General features: G+C 42.5%; 1 protein-coding gene across 2 annotated transcripts in view; it reads right to left on the bottom strand.

Moving 5' to 3' along the window:
• The window catches only part of LOC309338378 (cytochrome P450 2K1-like), a 28,705-nt gene extending 15,823 nt beyond the window's left edge, over positions 1 to 12,882 (bottom strand). The window contains exons 1-10 of one of the 2 annotated variants that reach the window (XM_081855602.1): positions 12,868 to 12,882; positions 12,483 to 12,698; positions 9,690 to 9,852; positions 9,074 to 9,223; positions 8,625 to 8,785; positions 6,739 to 6,912; positions 6,050 to 6,191; positions 4,654 to 4,838; positions 3,937 to 4,078; positions 1,916 to 2,416 (exon numbers count right to left, since the gene is read on the bottom strand). In XM_081855602.1, the coding sequence (XP_081711728.1) occupies positions 2,229 to 2,416; positions 3,937 to 4,078; positions 4,654 to 4,838; positions 6,050 to 6,191; positions 6,739 to 6,912; positions 8,625 to 8,785; positions 9,074 to 9,223; positions 9,690 to 9,852; positions 12,483 to 12,665 (1,488 nt within the window). In that variant the 5' untranslated portion in view covers positions 12,666 to 12,698; positions 12,868 to 12,882 and the 3' untranslated portion in view covers positions 1,916 to 2,228. Of the gene's footprint in view, positions 1 to 1,545; positions 2,417 to 3,936; positions 4,079 to 4,653; positions 4,839 to 6,049; positions 6,192 to 6,738; positions 6,913 to 8,624; positions 8,786 to 9,073; positions 9,224 to 9,689; positions 9,853 to 12,482; positions 12,740 to 12,867 lie in introns of those variants that run through there. The other variant, XR_014154879.1, reaches the window with a different exon arrangement.
• Between the last annotated feature and the right edge of the window lie 4,751 nt (positions 12,883 to 17,633).

Below are 17,633 nucleotides of genomic sequence, written 5' to 3'. Positions count from 1 at the left end.
TTAATATACTGGTGCCAACAACATAGGGAGATGTTCTTGGGGAAATACTGCACAAATATTTTGGGGTGTGTGTGTGTGTGTGTGTGTGTGTGTGTGTGCAATTTTCTGCACTATGCAGCATAGCCCTCTTCTGTCAGTCATCTCTGAAACTATTTGCTCCATAGACAAACTTGTGTGATATACTTCCTATTGGCTTGTGCAACATTGTGGCTTAACTGATGATGATGATGTCTTTTATTTATAGTTGCTCTTGATCCACAAGGTCCCTGGGCAGATTACAGCCATTTTAAGCACATGCTGTTCTGCATCTGGTGGCAGGAGGCTCAGGTGTTGACAGGCGGTTACCACGGTATCAGAGCAGGTACAGTGGTACCTCAGGTTAAGTACTTAATTGGTTCTGGAAGTCCGTTCTTAACCTGAAGCACAGTTTCCCATTGAAAGTAATGGAAAGTGGATTGATCCGTTTCAGTATCCGTTGGTAGAGGAGTGCAAACCCTGGATTTGAAGAGCCCACTCTCTCCGCATGAGGGGGCTTCACAGATAAGTTCCTTGTATAAAAAACTATTTTAAGGTCTCTTCAGTTTGTACAGTTGTTGTATTTCCCAAGTGAAACCATTATTACTAGCTCATATTTGGACATTTAACTGGGAACATGATGCTTCGAGATATTTGAAGGCATATGTTAACATGTGAATACTGTTGGTATTAAAGGGTTAAGAGGTAATAATTCACTCTAATCACTGAGCAGCTGGAAGTCATTAAGCATCCAGGAATGTGAGTTAGTTTGTATAAAGAGTCAGTTCACCGTGTTTCTCTCCCTCTCTTCCCCCCTTGACCTGACTCGCAGACTCAGTTTGTGGCTGTGGGCGTGTTTGCTGATATGAGTAAGTTTAGAGTAAAGTTTTCTTTATGCTGGAGATAAAAGCATGTGTGCTTTATCGCCAGGGTTTTTTTCTTTTGTAAATAAAGTTTTTTCCTGAGTTCCAAAGTGCTTGCTCCAGGATTCCTCATTGAAAGGTACTGACATCATGAGCGCACAACATCGCAATGTCGGGAAAGATATGACAAGAGACTGCTAGATGGACCCGAGCCCTATTTATTTATTTCATAACATTTACACACCACTTGGCTGTAAATAAATAAAAAGTTCAAAGTGGGTAGGTATCATGGACTGGCTGAGATGGGAGACAGCAGCTGGGAAACCCCCAGAGGGAGAAGGTTCAGAGCCGGGCACTGGTGGTGGGATGAGTGGTCAGTGGGAGAACAGGGAGCTGACTGGGAGGAGGAGGTGTTGGAAGCTGAAGTGGTAACAGGGTTTCATGAGCAGGAAGAAGCTGGGGCAGAGAGCAGTTCAGACAGGAGAGGAAGGTGCCAGGAGACAGAGATGACGCAGCCTGCCTCATCTGGAGAGTCTCCCCCTCCTGCTGTGACTAGCTCCCTTCTCCCTGGTCACACAGAACATGGAGAGAAATGAAGACGGCAAAGTCATGAGATGCAAGGTGATGGAGCTGTAGGCTGCTGGGGGAGGAGCAAAATAGTGCCGGCCTAGTGATCACAGCATCTCCCACCCAGTTTTTCCATACCCACCCAAATTTTTAAAACAGGATTTTTAAACAGAAAGTTTTTAATGTTTTGAATCAAATTCCTGATGTAAATTTTAAAAACCAGTGGAATTTATCATTGCTCTTTTCACATGGAAAGACTTAATCTATTTTGTTACCTGTAGACTTGCTATACCTGTGACCCTCAGTTAAAATCTGAGCCTCTTCATCAGATTGGGGAGAAGCACCTGCATTTGACTACTCCTTTTTGACCATCCATTGCTTAAATCTTTGTTTTTAAAAGTGCCCTTCACTTAGAAACACATGATGAAGCAGTAAAATACACAAGGAATGAAGTGGCTTGACACAAAATATATAGCTTATATGTAGATTATATATATTACCGGTATACAGATTATAGTAGGAATTTTTTTTTTCTGAACAGAATCAAGTAAATTTCAAAATTAAATTCCTAGGCTGAACTAAAGCACTACAATTAACACGGAATCGTATTTACTACAAACATTAAGCAGAACATAAGTGTGCAACACTTAAGTTTTGTGACACATCATGGGCCAATCCGACTGGAAGTCTACTGAACCAAAATGTCCATGGTTAATAAGGGTGTTTAAAAAGCGGTTTGCATTGCACACACAGGGAGGATAAGCAACCCATGAACTTTGCATCTTATGAACGTGGCAGAGCACAGAGTTGGTGGGGCATGGGTGGTGTTGTGAACCCAACAGCAGGGGTGAGATCCAGGTCATCTTCAGATGTTCCAGGAGGTAGCTGGAATGTGAATCTCTGCAGGAGGCTTGTAAAGAAGAGGAAGAGCTCCATTTTGGCAAGATTCTCACCTAAACATGCTCTCCGACCTGTAAGGAAGCGCAAGCAGGATTGAAACTGGGCTCATGGCTTCCTTAACAACATTTTATTGGTTTATCTATAATGGAATGCATCAAACTGCTCACTGTTTGAAATTTCATAATGATACCCTTCTAAAATGCAACAAGAATGAACACTAATCTTGAAGAACTGCATGTTCTCCAAGTGTCCCAATTCTCCAGTCCCACAATGCATGCTCTGCTGCTGAGCTTGGGGAGAAGGATGAGCCAGCGCTTGTCCCTCCGTAGCGGCTGCTGGAGGAGAGGATGTGTCTGTCGAGAACTATTGTGATGATGCAGTGGCTCTGAGGGGGAGGCAGAGGGCAGAGCAGTCCTGGGTGGGAGGAAGGGGGAGCAGAACGGAGCACAAGGAGTCTGGATTTATTAAAAAAATGCTTGGGGCAGCCATGTCTAATCTTGCCTCTTTCTAAAATGTGGTTATCGGTGTGTGTTTTTCCTTTTGTAAATCTACTAAAAGAATAAAATCAGATTGGGGCTAAGGGGTTTTCTCAGGACAGTGGAGGGTGCCAGTCGTCAGTCCTGTTGGTTTAGAAATGGCAGCACTCGACTTCTTCTGACGGTGGGCAGGGGACCACAAATGGCCTTTCGAGGAGGGTGAGTTGGATGGGTATGAAAAATGTCCTGATTTCCATCTGAGGAATGTTGGCAAGTATGCAAAAGATGAACTCCAAACAAGAAGCATTCTACAGGGCTGAAAACCAAGGGGAGCGGATGTTTTTCAGCCCACGGTCTGAGAGTTTTCTGTGCCCTAATCCTCCAAACAGCCTGTATCCATTCTCCACCACAGCAAGCAGGTGGCATTATCATGGATCAATGGCACATTCCGGCCAGGCCAAAGCCCACGAGGGGAACACAGAGCATGTCCATTGAAAGCCAAGGCCTGGGGAACGTTCTGAGGGTGGTTAGAGAGCCTTGAAGAGTCCAATTTGGCCACTGGCCCAGAAGTTGCCCTACTGAAAATGAATAATGCTGCATATCTTATTGCAGTTCTAAATGACAGTTTGGGATTGTGTCTTCCATCCAAGTTTTATTTTATGTTAATATACTTAGGATGGCCTATTCATTAAGCTCACATTAAAGGTAAAGGTAAAGGTAAAGGTACCCCTGCCCATACGGGCCAGTCTTGACAGACTCTAGGGTTGTGCGCTCATCTCACTCTAGAGGCCGGGAGCCAGCGCTGTCCGCAGACACTTCTGGGTCACTTGGCCAGCGTGACAAGCTGCATCTGGTGAGCCAGCGCAGCACACAGAACGCTGTTTACCTTCCCGCTGGTGAGCGGTCCCTATTTATCTACTTGCACCCAAGGGTGCTTTCGAACTGCTAGGTTGGCAGGCGCTGGGACCGATCGACGGGAGCGCACCCCGCCGCAGGGATTCGAACCGCCGACCTTTCGATCGGCAAGTCCTAGGCGCTGAGGCTTTAACCCACAGCGCCACCCGCGTCCCATAAGCTCACATTGGATATGTATAAATAGACAGAAATTGAGTTACCTGCAGAGAAAGGCATGAATGCATCTCTCTTTATGAACTTTCCTTCAGAGTCAAGAAAGTGCTCAGGATAGAATTGGTATGGTTTTTCCCACTGAGATTCATCGTGCAGCACGGAGGTCAGTAGTGGCATGATCTGAGTCCCCTGCAAAGGAAAAGCAAGAGTGATTTAAAAAATGGATATGGGCTGTCAAGCAAATCGTTATGGTATAGTCCTCAATGTCTTTTTAAAAAAAAAAAAAAAAAAGAAACAATCTGGATTATAATCCAGAGATTATATACCATTAGCTCCTTAAATAGTCATCATTGGGCTGAGAGAATTGTTGACTGAGCCCCTTGCCCAACTTTTCTGGGATGACTCAATAAAGACCTGTATGCAGCGAGGAAGGCAGAAGCAAGTAGGCCCAGACTAGGGAACTGGGGCTCCAACAGGGGCCCCCAGGGGGGCAATGGCCCCCTACTTTACAAGGAGGTCAGTGGGGGCTGCTCCTAGTGGTGGACGAGCGGTGGACTCGTAATCTTCTCTGAAGTCTTTCAGCCCCACTCACCTTACAGAGTGTTTGTTGTGGGGGAGGAGGGGAAAGGAGAAGGTTAGCTGCTTTGAGACTCCTTCGGGTAGTGATAAAGCAGGATATCAAAGCCAAACTATTCTTCTTCTTAGCCTAAAGTGCAATGTCCTAATTAAAGAAGAAATGATTGCAGTTTAATCAAAGTGATTACCTTTGGAATGAAGTAGCCTTGGAGGGTAACATCCACAGTGGTTGCATGTGGAATATTTGTGGGGACAATGTCAGCAAATCTCTGGATCTCATGGATCACTGCATCTACATATGGCATTTTCGTTCGGTGCTCAATCCTTGGTTGAGAAGATCCAACAACCTTCGCAATTTCTTCTTGAACCTTATCTGGGGGCAGTGGAGTAGGAATTTTTTTGTTAAAATAAACTCATTGGTGGGTTTTTTTGTGTCCCCCCCCAATGCCAAACTCAAAAGCATATGTTTGCCACCAACTCATATCTTCAGATTTCCTGGTGTAACTGACAGCTAATTATGCAATGGGAATGCCTGATCTATGAGCACAATCTAACAACATAAGGCAAAATTGTGGAAGATGCTATTCACCTGAGAATTTGCTTATAGTTATGTAGGAAGCTAAAGTCAGAAAAATGCGTGCATGGTTACACCCAACATTGGGGGGACTGACATGTGTCATGTCACACAGTGAAACTAGGCCGAAAAAGGCCCACCTGGTTGTGGAATATTGAGGGGGGCCATCCCCCTCATTGAAAATTGTGGTGCCTCAGCCCCCCAGCTTCCTGGGCCCCCAGATACAGTCATACCTCGGGTTACAGACACTTCAGGTTACATCGCTTCAAGTTACAGACTCCGCTAACCCAGAAAAAGTACCTCGGGTTAAGAACTTTGATTCAGGATGAGAATAGAAATCACGCTCCAATGGCGCAGTGGCAGTGGGAGGCCCCATTAGCTAAAGTGGTGCTTCAGGTTAAGAACAGTTTCAGGTTAAGAACGGACCTCCGGAAAGAATTGAGTACGTAACCAGAAGTACCACTCTAGTTATGTATAACTAGAATCAAGATATCATAGAATCACAGAGTTGGAAGAGACCACAAGGGCCATCGAATCCAACCACCTGCCAAGCAGGAAACACCATCAGAGCACTCCTGACATATGCTTGTCAAGCCTCTGCTTAAAGACCTCCAAAGAAGGAGACTCCACCACACTCCTGGGCAGCAAATTCCACTGTCGAACAGCTCTTACTGTCAGGAAGTTCTTCCTAATATTTAGGTGGAATCTTCTTTCTTGTAGTTTGGATCCATTGCTCCGTGTCCGCTTCTCTGGAGCAGCAGAAAACAACCTTTCTCCCTCCTCTATGTGACATCCTTTTATATATTTGAACATGGCTATCATATCACCCCTTAATCTCTTCTCCAGGCTAAACATACCCAGCTCCCTTAGCCGTTCCTCATAAGGCATCGTTTCCAGGCCTTTGACCATTTTGGTTGCCCTCCTCTGGACACGTTCCAGTTTGTCAGTGTCCTTCTTGAACTGTGCTGCCAGCTAGAGTGATGGGAGCCAACCCAATGAAAAGCACTCACTCTGAATTTCAGGATATTTCATCATTAGTAACAGTCCCCAGCGCAGTGTGGTAGAAGTGGTCTCCATGCCAGCAGCAAATAAGTTACTCACAAGGGATCTTAGGTTTTCATTGTGGAAATATCCATTCGGCTTGTCCTTCTCCTGGGGTGTAAAAAAAGAAAGAAAGAAAGAAAGAAAGAAATTAGCAGATTCCATGTGCAGATATCAAAGTAGCTAGGCAGGGGCTGGGAGGGCACTCACTGGAATGTAAAGAGCAGAGAAGCTGTCTAGGAAAGTAGAAAAATCATACACAGCCAGCACACTCAAATCTCTTTTCTCCATGAAAGCATGTCACAGGCAGAAGAAAGGAGCATGCTGCAAGAGAAATACTGGTGGGGGGGGAGCATGACGTGTTGGACAAGTCATGGAATCATGGAATCATAGAGTTGGAAGGACCCTGAGGATCATCTGTTCCAAACATCTGCAGTGTAGGACTGCAGCTGTCCCTTACAGGGATCGAATCTACAACCTTATTGTATCTCAAAGGTGGTTTTTTTCTTTGTCTTTTGAGAGGAGCGGGAGTCCGAGTGGAAAACAGCCCTGCAAGCAATCAGGTCACAGACTCCAGATATTAGCCAAAGCTTTATATTATTATTAACATTTGAAAATATCAAAAAAAATTATTGGTGGGCTTAAAAGACTCCATTACCTCTTGCTGTTTCAGAAGAAATGAATCAATCAAGCTCCTTTGGTCATTTTCATCCAGATCTCTGAGGTGTTGTATGAAGGTGGTATTTATGAAGGCATGCATCTCATCTTTGTTTTGAAGGATAGTTTTACGGGCTCCCAAAAGCAAGCCAAGAGCAGGAAATATATTATACAGCTGTAAGGATAAAATACGACAAAGAGAAAAGCCCAGTGCTTAATTCTCAGGTGGTACTCCAAATATCTCATCTTCCACAGAGGAATAAACAATGACACAGAACAAAAATGTATTTGGGTTGGAGCAACATTGAGTAAATTTCCCTTAGAGGCCAAGGCTGGAGGCCATTTTCTTATGTGCTGTAGTAGTTATGGAGCCCCCTTGTACTTGTGGATTAGCAGTTTGCTCAGATGTGGACAAGCCCCTAGACAGAGGTCAACCAGAAGTGCCCAGGGGCAGCAAAATGCCCCCCTGGCACTGTCCCCCCCAGACCCATGGTGTTACTCACAGTGCTGCCACAATACAGGGCACTGTGGCAGCAGCCATGGGGGCATGGGCAAAACTGAGACGTGGCTGGCAGTGGTGCAACAGCAGGGACAGAGAAGCGGTTGGATCTGCCACCTGAGGCAAATTGCTTCACCTCGGCTCATGTCAGCATCAGTCTTGGGCTGGCGGTGGGGCATTTTTAGCTCTTGCTGGAGGGCCAAAGGTTTCCCACACCTGACTTAGACTTTCAAAAAAGCTTGCACAACAAAGACTCCTGGGTAAGAAAAACAGGCATTGGAATAAGGAGGAGAGGTCCTCTAGTGGGTCAGGAAGTGGGGCATAGGAATAGACAGACATTCTCCCAATAGAAGGATGTAGAAGTGGAGTCCCCAAAGGATAGATATGGGGTCTTGTATATTAAAAAAACCACCTTTATTTTTTAAAAAGATGAAATTACAAAAGAAATAAAATATTTCAACTATATATAATTTCATAAGATCATGCATACAATATACAAAATGTCAGTTATGGTTTGAGTTATCTAACTATTATATTTTAAGCAGAATATCCAATTATATGAATGAAAATAATAAATGGGGTGAATATTGTCTTGAAATTTTATATTTGCTTTTTAAAAAATAAATTTATTTGGGGCCCTTCTTTCAATATCCCTTTTAAAACTTTTAAGTTGTGTTAACAATGCTGCATCCCATGTGTTTTATACATATATACATATATACATATATACATATATACATATATACATATATACATATATATAGCTTTGACTAGTCTGGCTGTAGTGGTTATAACTGTTGCAAAGTCCAAAATCTCCCTTGCTTGCTATGCTTTTCCAAATCAAATGTATTTGGGTATTAAAATCATATTGGTACCAAGAATTTAATTTATAACCAAAAGCTTTTAATCTTACAACAAGTCCAAAATATATGTGTATAATAGCTGCTCCTATATTTTTTAAATTTCCAATTATAACCACTTCCATTCATCTTTAGTAACTGGAGAATTAATGTCTCTTTGTCACTTCTGCTCAAAACTGAAGGATGATTGATCTAAACAGAATAATTATTTGTATTATTTGGCCAATATACCTTTACTTTGGAAGGTGAGTATTAATTTCTCTGCTTTACTTAATACCTGAAGATTGCAATTCCTTTCTACTAATACTTTTCCTTGCAAATATGCAATACCTCTCCCCTCCTAGAAGCTGCACAAAGAAAGCTGAGTGAGGACCTTTGGAAGGAAATGCTGTCCTGGGATCTTACGCAACTCATATTTCTCAAGATGTGTTTTGCAGTGAAGCCCAAACAATATGGAATTGCACCCACATTGAGTATTCTGTGAATACAACCAACTATTTCTTTTCCATTTAAAAAAGCTTAGATTACCATGACAGAGGGGCTTCCCAAAAGCTGGAGATTTTCATTGACCATCTTTAGAAGTTTTCTAAATGTGGAGTCTTCATATTCAAATCGCTTGTTTAGTAGGATGGACACTATGATATTGGCAACAGCGGCATTCATAATTGTGGAGGTTTCAAATGGTTGTCCTATACATAAATATTAAACAATGCTCAGATAAAATACCAATTAGAATAGCTCTTCTCTGTCTTAGGTTCCTACCGATGTATTGAGCACATTTATTTTAGAAACAGGAAAGAGGGACAGAGGCCAGCATTACCTCACACTGACCTGAACACTGCAGATTGGTTACTTCTTCACAGGGAATCCTGGTTACTATAGTTCTGAGAGTTAGCAATATGTATATAACACATTATTCTGGGCATCTAATGTAGTGTTGTTTTGCCCTGGAGGAGTAGAGGGAAACACTAACCCACCTTGGTAAGATTCAAATGTCTTAATCAGGACACTGCATTCTTCCACAATTCTGTCCTCTATGGACCTTTTCCCCATGCCATAGTCCCGTAATGTGCTTAGTGAGAACCGCCGCATCGCTTTCCAGTTTTCACCATGTGAAAAAACAACACCTGAAGAGCAGAGATCAAGTTTCAAGTTATCATGGCCACGATAATATGTTTGGGCTTATCTCACCCTTCTTCTGTGGAACTGAGGATGCCTCTCAGCTGGTCCCTCTTCCGGTCTCTGATAAGACACACATTCTCCAGAACTTCAGCAATATCCCTATGGGTTGTACCCTCAGAACACGATTGGAGAGCGGGTTCTCCAGTTTACAGCCCTTCAGATGTAATGGCACATTATTTTATGACCAGATTCTCCTATTCCCTCAACACTACTCTTTTGCTGGCAGTGACAAAGACATCTGACATTATCCATCCAATGGCTGCAGCTACACCGGTCGATTGGCAGGCTGTCCTCCAAGCTATAATTGAAACTAACAATCAGTTCTATGAACCTTTTGGCACAGATTCTATATTGCTATGATAACTAAATTTCACAAACAGCACAATTATTATACAGAAGGAAAGGCCTCACCAAAGCCCCTTGCATGGTCCTCAAAAATTGGGATGGTGGGTCTCTCTGCAAATGCGTCCGCCTGATTCACCAGAGCCTCCTTGACTGTCTCATACCCTGTCAGCACCACCATTTTCTGGAATCCCATTTGGATGCGGAAGATGGGGCCATGTTCTTTTGACAACTGGAGTTCAATGACCAAAAGAGAGAAACATCAAATAAACCCCCCAAACATACAGACATACTGTCACAGAACTGAAATAAAAACTGATTTCATTTACATAGTTGCATGGTATAATTCATCAACTTTAAATGTCTAAGCACTGTTCAGCACATGGGTGTCTTTAGGAAGAGGAGCAACCTCAAATTATTAAGAAGAAAGTGCAGTAGGATGGCAAATTCTGCAGGTCTTTTATTTTATCTGGATATAATTGTGAGCAAATAATGTTGAAAACTGATGTGAATTTTCCTTCCTTAAGAAATTGAAAGTTAGAATCATAGAATTGTAGAGTTGGAAGGGACCACAAGGATCATCTAGTCCAACCCCCTGAAATGCAGGGAAATGTTGGAATTCTGCCTGGGTCAGAGGAATGTGCCACAACGGAGGCACCGGCAGATATTCCTTGGCGACCTCCCCGCTGCTAACCTCGGCAGATAAGCAGGTGAGGTCTCGGCGATTCTTCCCAGATGTGTGAGAAGAACACACCGTTCCTTCTCTCTCCCCTTTGGTGTCCCCCAGGGAGGGGAAAGAAGCAGACAGAAAGCTATTTACATTCTTTATTTCTGTCTCTTACATCCGTACAGAGAAACATGTCTGCACTCCACAGCAGTAAGAATAAACTCCTCCCATGTACTTCCAGTACGGGTCATATGACACACACACTGAGCTAACATCCGGTGCTCAGTACAGAATGGACTGCCCCTTTGTTCCCATGGCAACAGTCACAAACATCCTGTCTGGCTTTCCAGCCATAAGCAGCTGACTGAGCTGCTAGAGCCTTTGCTTGCTGCAGCATTGCTGCTTTATGGTAACACTTTTTGCCTAATGTGGGATCGAACCCACGACCCTGTGATTAAAAGTCTCATGCTCAACCAACTGAGCTATCAGTTGTGGCTGCTCATAATTAGGCTCCTATGTTTCACCCGAGGAGTGCCAGTGCTTTCCAATATTGCCTTTAGCTAAAATTACCCTGGAGACCTAGATTTAATCTAATAAAATTTTTTACACCTGCCCAAAGAATCATGGGAATTGTGAGTGTTGCGAAGAGATGAACGTTCTCTTTTTCAAAGAAATAATTTTTATTGAATGATTTTATGTTACAAAAAAACAATGCAACCATACTACCACCACACGGGTGGCGCTGTGGGTAAAACCTCAGCGCCTAGGACTTGCCGATCGCATGGTCGGTGGTTTGAATCCCCGCGGTGGGGTGAGCTCCCGTCATTTGGTTCCAGCTCCTGCCCACCTAGCAGTTCGAAAGCACCCTTAAGTGCAAGTAGATAAATAGGTACCGCTTTATTGCAGGAAGGTAAACGGCGTTTCCGTGTGCTGCTCTGGTGCCGGTTCGCTGGAGCAGCTTCGTCACTCTGGCCACGTGACCCGGACGTGTCTGCGGACAGCGCTGACTCCCAGCCTCTAGAGTGAGATGAGCGCACAACCCTAGAGTCTGTCAAGACTAGCCCGTACGGGCAGGGGTACCTTTACCTTTACCTTACCACCACGTCTGTCATTTTTCCATTTTCTTCATTGTATACTGTGGCTCGCTTTAAAAAAGCATAGCGGACAGGAGCCACCCACTTTGCTGTTTGAAATAGTTTAGTACAACATTTGAGTCAGATTTTTCTTCTTCTTGTTTTCCTGCTCTAAAAACTTGGCGCGTCAGGTGCGTCCTATGGAGCGAAAAATATGATAGTTGACCCACCTCTTCCCTTAATATTGTGTTATATGTTATCCAGTTCTCTTTGATGTTGTTTTTTAACAGCGATTGCTTCCAGTGCAGATGAACATTCTCAATAAGAACATAATTTCAGACATGGGCGCACTTAAAAGCCCACATTCAGCAATATAATTGCTTTGTTTTGTTTCATGTAAGATAATTGTGAAAGCTTGAGTGGATTCTAAAATGATGTATTTAGAAGTGCTGGCTTCACACTGAAAAGTTCGATAATTTTGCAGCTAATTTTTGCGGATAAGGCTGTTTAAGGTAAAAGTAAAGGGACCCCTGACTGTTAAGTCTAGTTATGGACGACTCTGGGGTTGCGGTGCTCATCTTGCTTTCAGGCCGAGGGAGCTGGCTTATGTCTGCAGACAGTTTTCCGGGTCATGGGGCCAGCATGACTAAGCCGCTTCTGGCGAACCAGAGCAGCTCATGGAAATGCTGTTTACAGTCCTGGCAGAGCGGTACCTATTTATCTACTTGCACTTTAACGTGCTTTCGAACTGCTAGGTTGGCAGGAGCAGGGACCGAGCAATGGGAGCTCACCCTGTCACAGGGATTTGAACAACCGACCTTCTGATGGGCAAGCCCTAGGCTCTGTGGTTTAGACCACAGCATCACCCGCGTCCCAGGCTGGTTGTGGCATTCCTATTCCCCTCCTCCAGTGACCCAGTCCCTCCACTGCACAGATCAGCTATCAGCCTAAACCATAACAGCAATCACACACAAGAAGGAAGAAAAAAACGAATAAGCCATTCTTGACAGAGTTTTATCATTTTTGCATATCTGCATTTATGAGATGGAACACTGACATCTACCTGGCCTAAAAACACCCACAGAATCTTTGCCTTGCTGCATAAAGAACAGAAAACGTTACCTTTAACATTGTTCTGTAAGGTCTCTTCAGATCCATCATGTGGAGATTCCCAAGAAGTGGTAAAGGCGTCGGACCTGGTGGGAAATTTTTGGAGCTCCTATTCCAGAAACTGCCCCATTTCCAAATGAATATAATTGTAAGGATGAGCAGGAACAATGCTGGAATCTGTTCAGCCCAATCCATTTCTTTTCAGTGAGCAAATTTCTGAAGTGATTACTGTGAAAGTCACAACATCGTTTGATCAAGGACAATGTCCGCTGGCTGAAATGAGCAGCAAATATACTAGGAACTGTCTCTAATGAATCATTTCATTCAATGGAATGAACTTTCCCCCAGATTTTCCTGCAAGCTATGCTTGATGATTCAGCATTCCCTTTATACTTACTTGAGCAGGGGTGTTTTCTTCCTGAAATAAAATTGTCCAGCACGTTCAACATCTTTTGAATACTTGGGAGGTCCAATGTTCAGGTTTAAAACAACATTATAGAATCACAGAACTGGAGAGTTGGAAGGAACCCAAACAACTGTTAAGAAATCCTCTTGTGTAATTATTGAACTAGTGAGAATTTTTTGAGATAGTCTCAGAACCTCCTGAGCTCCTTCTTTACAAATATTCTGTTATTCGGCATGTGTGCGTAGCTAGTTTAGTTAATTATTATACCAGTGCCAGCAACATAGGGAGATGTTCTTGGAGAAATACTGCACAAATATTTTGGAGTGTGTGTGTGTTTGCAATTTTCTGCACTATGCAGCAATTTTCTGCACTATGCAGTCATCTCTGAAACTATTTGCTCCATAGACAAACCTGTGTGATATACTTCCTCTTGGCTTGTGCAACGTTGTGGCTGATGATGATGTCTTTTATTTATAGTTGCTCTTGATCCATAAGGTCCCTGGGCAGATTACAGTCATTTTAAGCACATGCTGTTCTGCATCTGGTGGCAGGAGGCTCAGGTGTTGACAGGCGGTTACCACGGTATCAGAGCAGGTACAGTGGTACCTCAGGTTAAGTACTTAATTGGATCCGGAAGTCCATTCATAACCTGAAGCGTTCTTAACCTGAAGCGCACTTTCCCATTGAAAGTAATGGAAATTGGATTGATCGGTTCCAGACAATGAAAAAAACAACCCTAAAACCGCAATTTAACACGAATGTTACTGTTTAACGAGACCATTGATCTATAATCATTGTACTGCATTCTAAAGTAAATAAGACAGCAGTTTAGATGAAAAAAAATAACTGATGATAAATGTCTTCTCGGGAGAAAGCCCGATTGGTCCCTGTGAATCTCCCCCATCAGTACTTTTTTCAATCTCTTGCCAAGAATGTCAGCAAAAATTTTGTAATCCACATTTAATAAAGAAATTGGGTGGTAGTTCTTAAGTTGGGTCTTTTCAGTCTCTGTCTTCGGTATAAGCGTGATATAAGCCTCTTTCCACGTTTCAGGTGCTTTTTTCCCCTCAAGAATTTCATTACAGACTTCCTTCAAAGGTTGTATTAACCATTCTTTTAAAGTTTTATAATATTTGGAAGTCAGTCCATCAGGCCCCGGAGATTTGCCCAGTTGCATGTTTTGGATGGCTCCTTCTATTTCTTGCTCAGTTATTTTCTGATTCAGAAGTACTTTACTTTCACTCGAAATTTCCTTCATCCCATTTTTCTCCAAAAATTGCTCTATATCAGAGTCCTTTTGCGGCCCTTGTGCGTATAATTGTTTAAAGTATCTCTGGAAGCAGCTTCTAATCTCAGTTGGATTATAAATGTTCTTTCCATCCACTTCTAGATTTCTCACTGTATTTAGTTTTTGTCTCTTCTTCAATTGCCAAGCCAAAAATTTGCCACATTTATCTGCTGATTCAAACGTTTTCTGTGTCATTTGTTTAATTTTCCATTCTATTTCTTGGTTCATCAGTTCCTAATAATAATAATAATAATAATAATAATAATAATAATTTTTTTATTTATACCTCGCCCTCCCTAGCCAAGGCCGGGCTCAGAGCGGCTTACAAACAATAATAAAAACAAGAAGAATGATTACAACTTAAAAACAAAAATAAAATACAGCATTAAAATAATGGAACATTAAAATATTAAAATGTAGCCTCATTGCAGGAGGAGAAGGAAAAGAAGAGAGAGGGAGAGAGGGAGGGAGGGAGGGAATCAAACTGGCTCCAAGCCAAAGGCCAGGCGGAACAACTCTGTCTTACAGGCCCTGCGGAAAGAAATCAGATCCTGCAGGGCCCTGGTCTCATGTTGAAGCCAATCTAACTTCTTTAGGGCCTGGGACCACTAGGGTGTTGCTATTTATGGACCTTGAGGCTCTCTGTGGGGCATACCGGGAAAGGCGGTCCCGTAGGTACGAGGGTCCTAGGCCGTGAAGGGCTTTAAAGGTCAAAAATATACTGAATTTGATATAATTTAATTTCTCTCAAGATCTCCTGCGACTTTGGTTTTGATCTTAATTTCTTTTCTCCTTTTATCTTTTCCAAAATCTTGTCCTTTTTCACATTTTGGCTTTCTCTTTTTTATTCATTTTGTTGTATCAAGAAACCTCTCATGACCGCTTTGCTTGCGTCCCAGATTACTCTTTTTTCCACATTAGTCCTCATATTAATCTCAAAATAGTCTCTTAATGTTTTTTGGGCCTTTTTACAGAATTCTCTATCTTTGAATAGGGTGTCATTCATCCTCCATCTGAATGTGCCAGCTGTTGTTTGGTTCATCTCCATCTTCACGGCGTTATGGTCGGAACATGTTTTTGGGCAGATTTCCACTTTTTTTATCTTTGGTGCCAGTCCTCTAGTAACCCATATTTGGTCAATTCTAGTCCAGGTCATTTTGGCTTCAGAAAAGAAGGTTCCCTCTCTTTCAAGGGGATTTTTTGTTCTCCAGATATCCACCAAGTCCATATTGTCAGTCATTTCAAAGAAAGTTTTTGGTAATCTTCCATCTTTAGAGATCACTTGTCTTTGTGCTTTATCCATATTTGTAGAAACTACTCCATTCATGTCTCCCATCAAAATTAGATTAAAGTCCAAATAGTCCAGTGTAGGTCTTATCCATTTCTGCAGTCACACAATTAATCAGTAGCTGAACTGGGTTCCACACAGTCACAAAAACAAGTCACAAAAATGAAATCACAAGCCACAGTCACAAAAGCGAAGACACAAGTCAGTCCCATAAAATGAAGAACAAGTCATGTCAAAAAATTGAAAAAGCCAGACAACTAAAACGCAAAAAGCCAGCAAAAACAAAACTTCCAACTATAACTTCTGTGTTGCGTGGGTGCTCGGGACTCCACAGCTGGCAGACTCAACAGGAAGCCTCTGATTAGCAGCGAGGGACTCAATTAACAAACGAAACACACGCAACAGGAACCAGACGATGAAAAGAGACGCCAAAAACAGCAATTTTGCAAAAATTTTACTATCTAACGAAGCCATTGATCTATAAAATGAAATCAATAAAACAGTACAAAATGAAAATGTGATTTTTTTCCTTACCTGCGCTGATGAGTTATTGTTTGGATGGGGGCTCAGGGTCCTCTTCCACAATCACAACTGGCTTGTGGAGGCCTCGGAGAGCTCACATGGCTGGAGGCCAATTTTTGAGTGTCTGTAGGCCCCACAGATGTTGGGACTTGGCAGTGGCGAGGCCTCCGAGAGCTCAGAAAACTCACGTCTGGGTTACAATTATTTGTAACCCGACAAAACGTAACTCAAAGCATTCGTAACCCGATGTACCACTGAAATTCTAGTGGGCCCAGGGAGGAATATATTTGTTAAGAGTCCAGTGAGGAATACTTCAGTAGAAATTTCAGCATTTGGACCATCTTATTGAGTGTTTCTGACCATAGGATCTCACCCAGTAGTTCCTTCAGCTTTTTGAAATCAGCCTTCATAAAGTGAATAACTGTCAATAATTGTATGAGTGTACAACTTAGCTACTCGTGTACGCAGATTGAGCATTTGTTGAATGTAACATGTGAATATTTGCAATACTTGCTACTTCCTCATATTAGAATAAATGTTTGTATCTGCCCTTTAAGGTAAAGAACAACATGCTACACTTGAGGGGACTGTTTCAGATGTGGGCAGACCTGGATTCCCCAGTGACAGGAATTGAAGAGCCCACTCGCTCCGCATGAGGGGGCTTCACAGATTAGTTGCTTGTATAAAAAACTATTTTAAGGTCTCTGCAGCTTGTACAGTCGTTGTATTTTCCAAGTGAAACCATTACCACTAGCTCATTTGGACATTTAACTGGGAATATGATGCTTCGAGATATTTTGTTGGGATTCACAGAATGCTGTGAAAGTAAGTCTGCAGGCTTGAGTTTGCTAGTTGATGCAACAGGCTGATGCAATACTTTCTGTAGAGTTACTGGGTCAGAATGACTAAGCAGTAATGTGCTGTCATCGGTTTAAAAGGTTAACCTGTCCAGAGGTCATGGTGGTGGTGGTGTGTAGTCGGAGAGAAAGAGCCTTTCTATTTGCTTTAAGGTGCAGCCAGGTACTCTGTCTGATTGTATGTACCGCTTCTGTAGATATTTGTATATATTTAGCTCACAATAAATAATACTGCACTCTGTCTGATTGTATGTACCGCTTCTGTAGATATTTGTATATATTTAGCTCACAATAAATAATACTGCACTCTGTCTGATTGTATGTACAGCTTCTGTAGATATTTGTATATATTTAGCTCACAATAAATAATACTGCACTCTGTCTGATTGTATGTACAGCTTCTGTAGATATTTGTATATATTTAGCTCACAATAAATAATACTGCACTGAAGAACCCGGGACTCTGAGCATTCTGCTAAAGCACCGCGAAGAATTCGCGACAATTTGAAGGCATTTGTTAACATGTGAATATAAGAAACCAGTTTTGTCAGTTGATCATGAGCGCACAACATCACAATGTCGGTGACATCATGAGCGTCGGGAAAGATATGACATATCACAATGTCGGGAGAGATATGACAAGAGACTGCAAGATGGACCCGAGCCCTATTTATTTATTTCATAACATTTACACACCACTTGGCTGTAAATAAATAAAAAGTTCAAAGTAGGTAGGTATCATGGACTGGCTGTGATGAGAGGCAGCAGCTGGGAAACCCCCAGGGGGAGAAGGTTCAGAGCC

Source organism: Podarcis erhardii (genome assembly GCF_964252035.2).
Source record: "Podarcis erhardii genome assembly, chromosome: 3".
NCBI lineage: Eukaryota > Metazoa > Chordata > Lepidosauria > Squamata > Lacertidae > Podarcis > Podarcis erhardii.
This window is presented reverse-complemented; position numbering and strand designations above follow the sequence as displayed.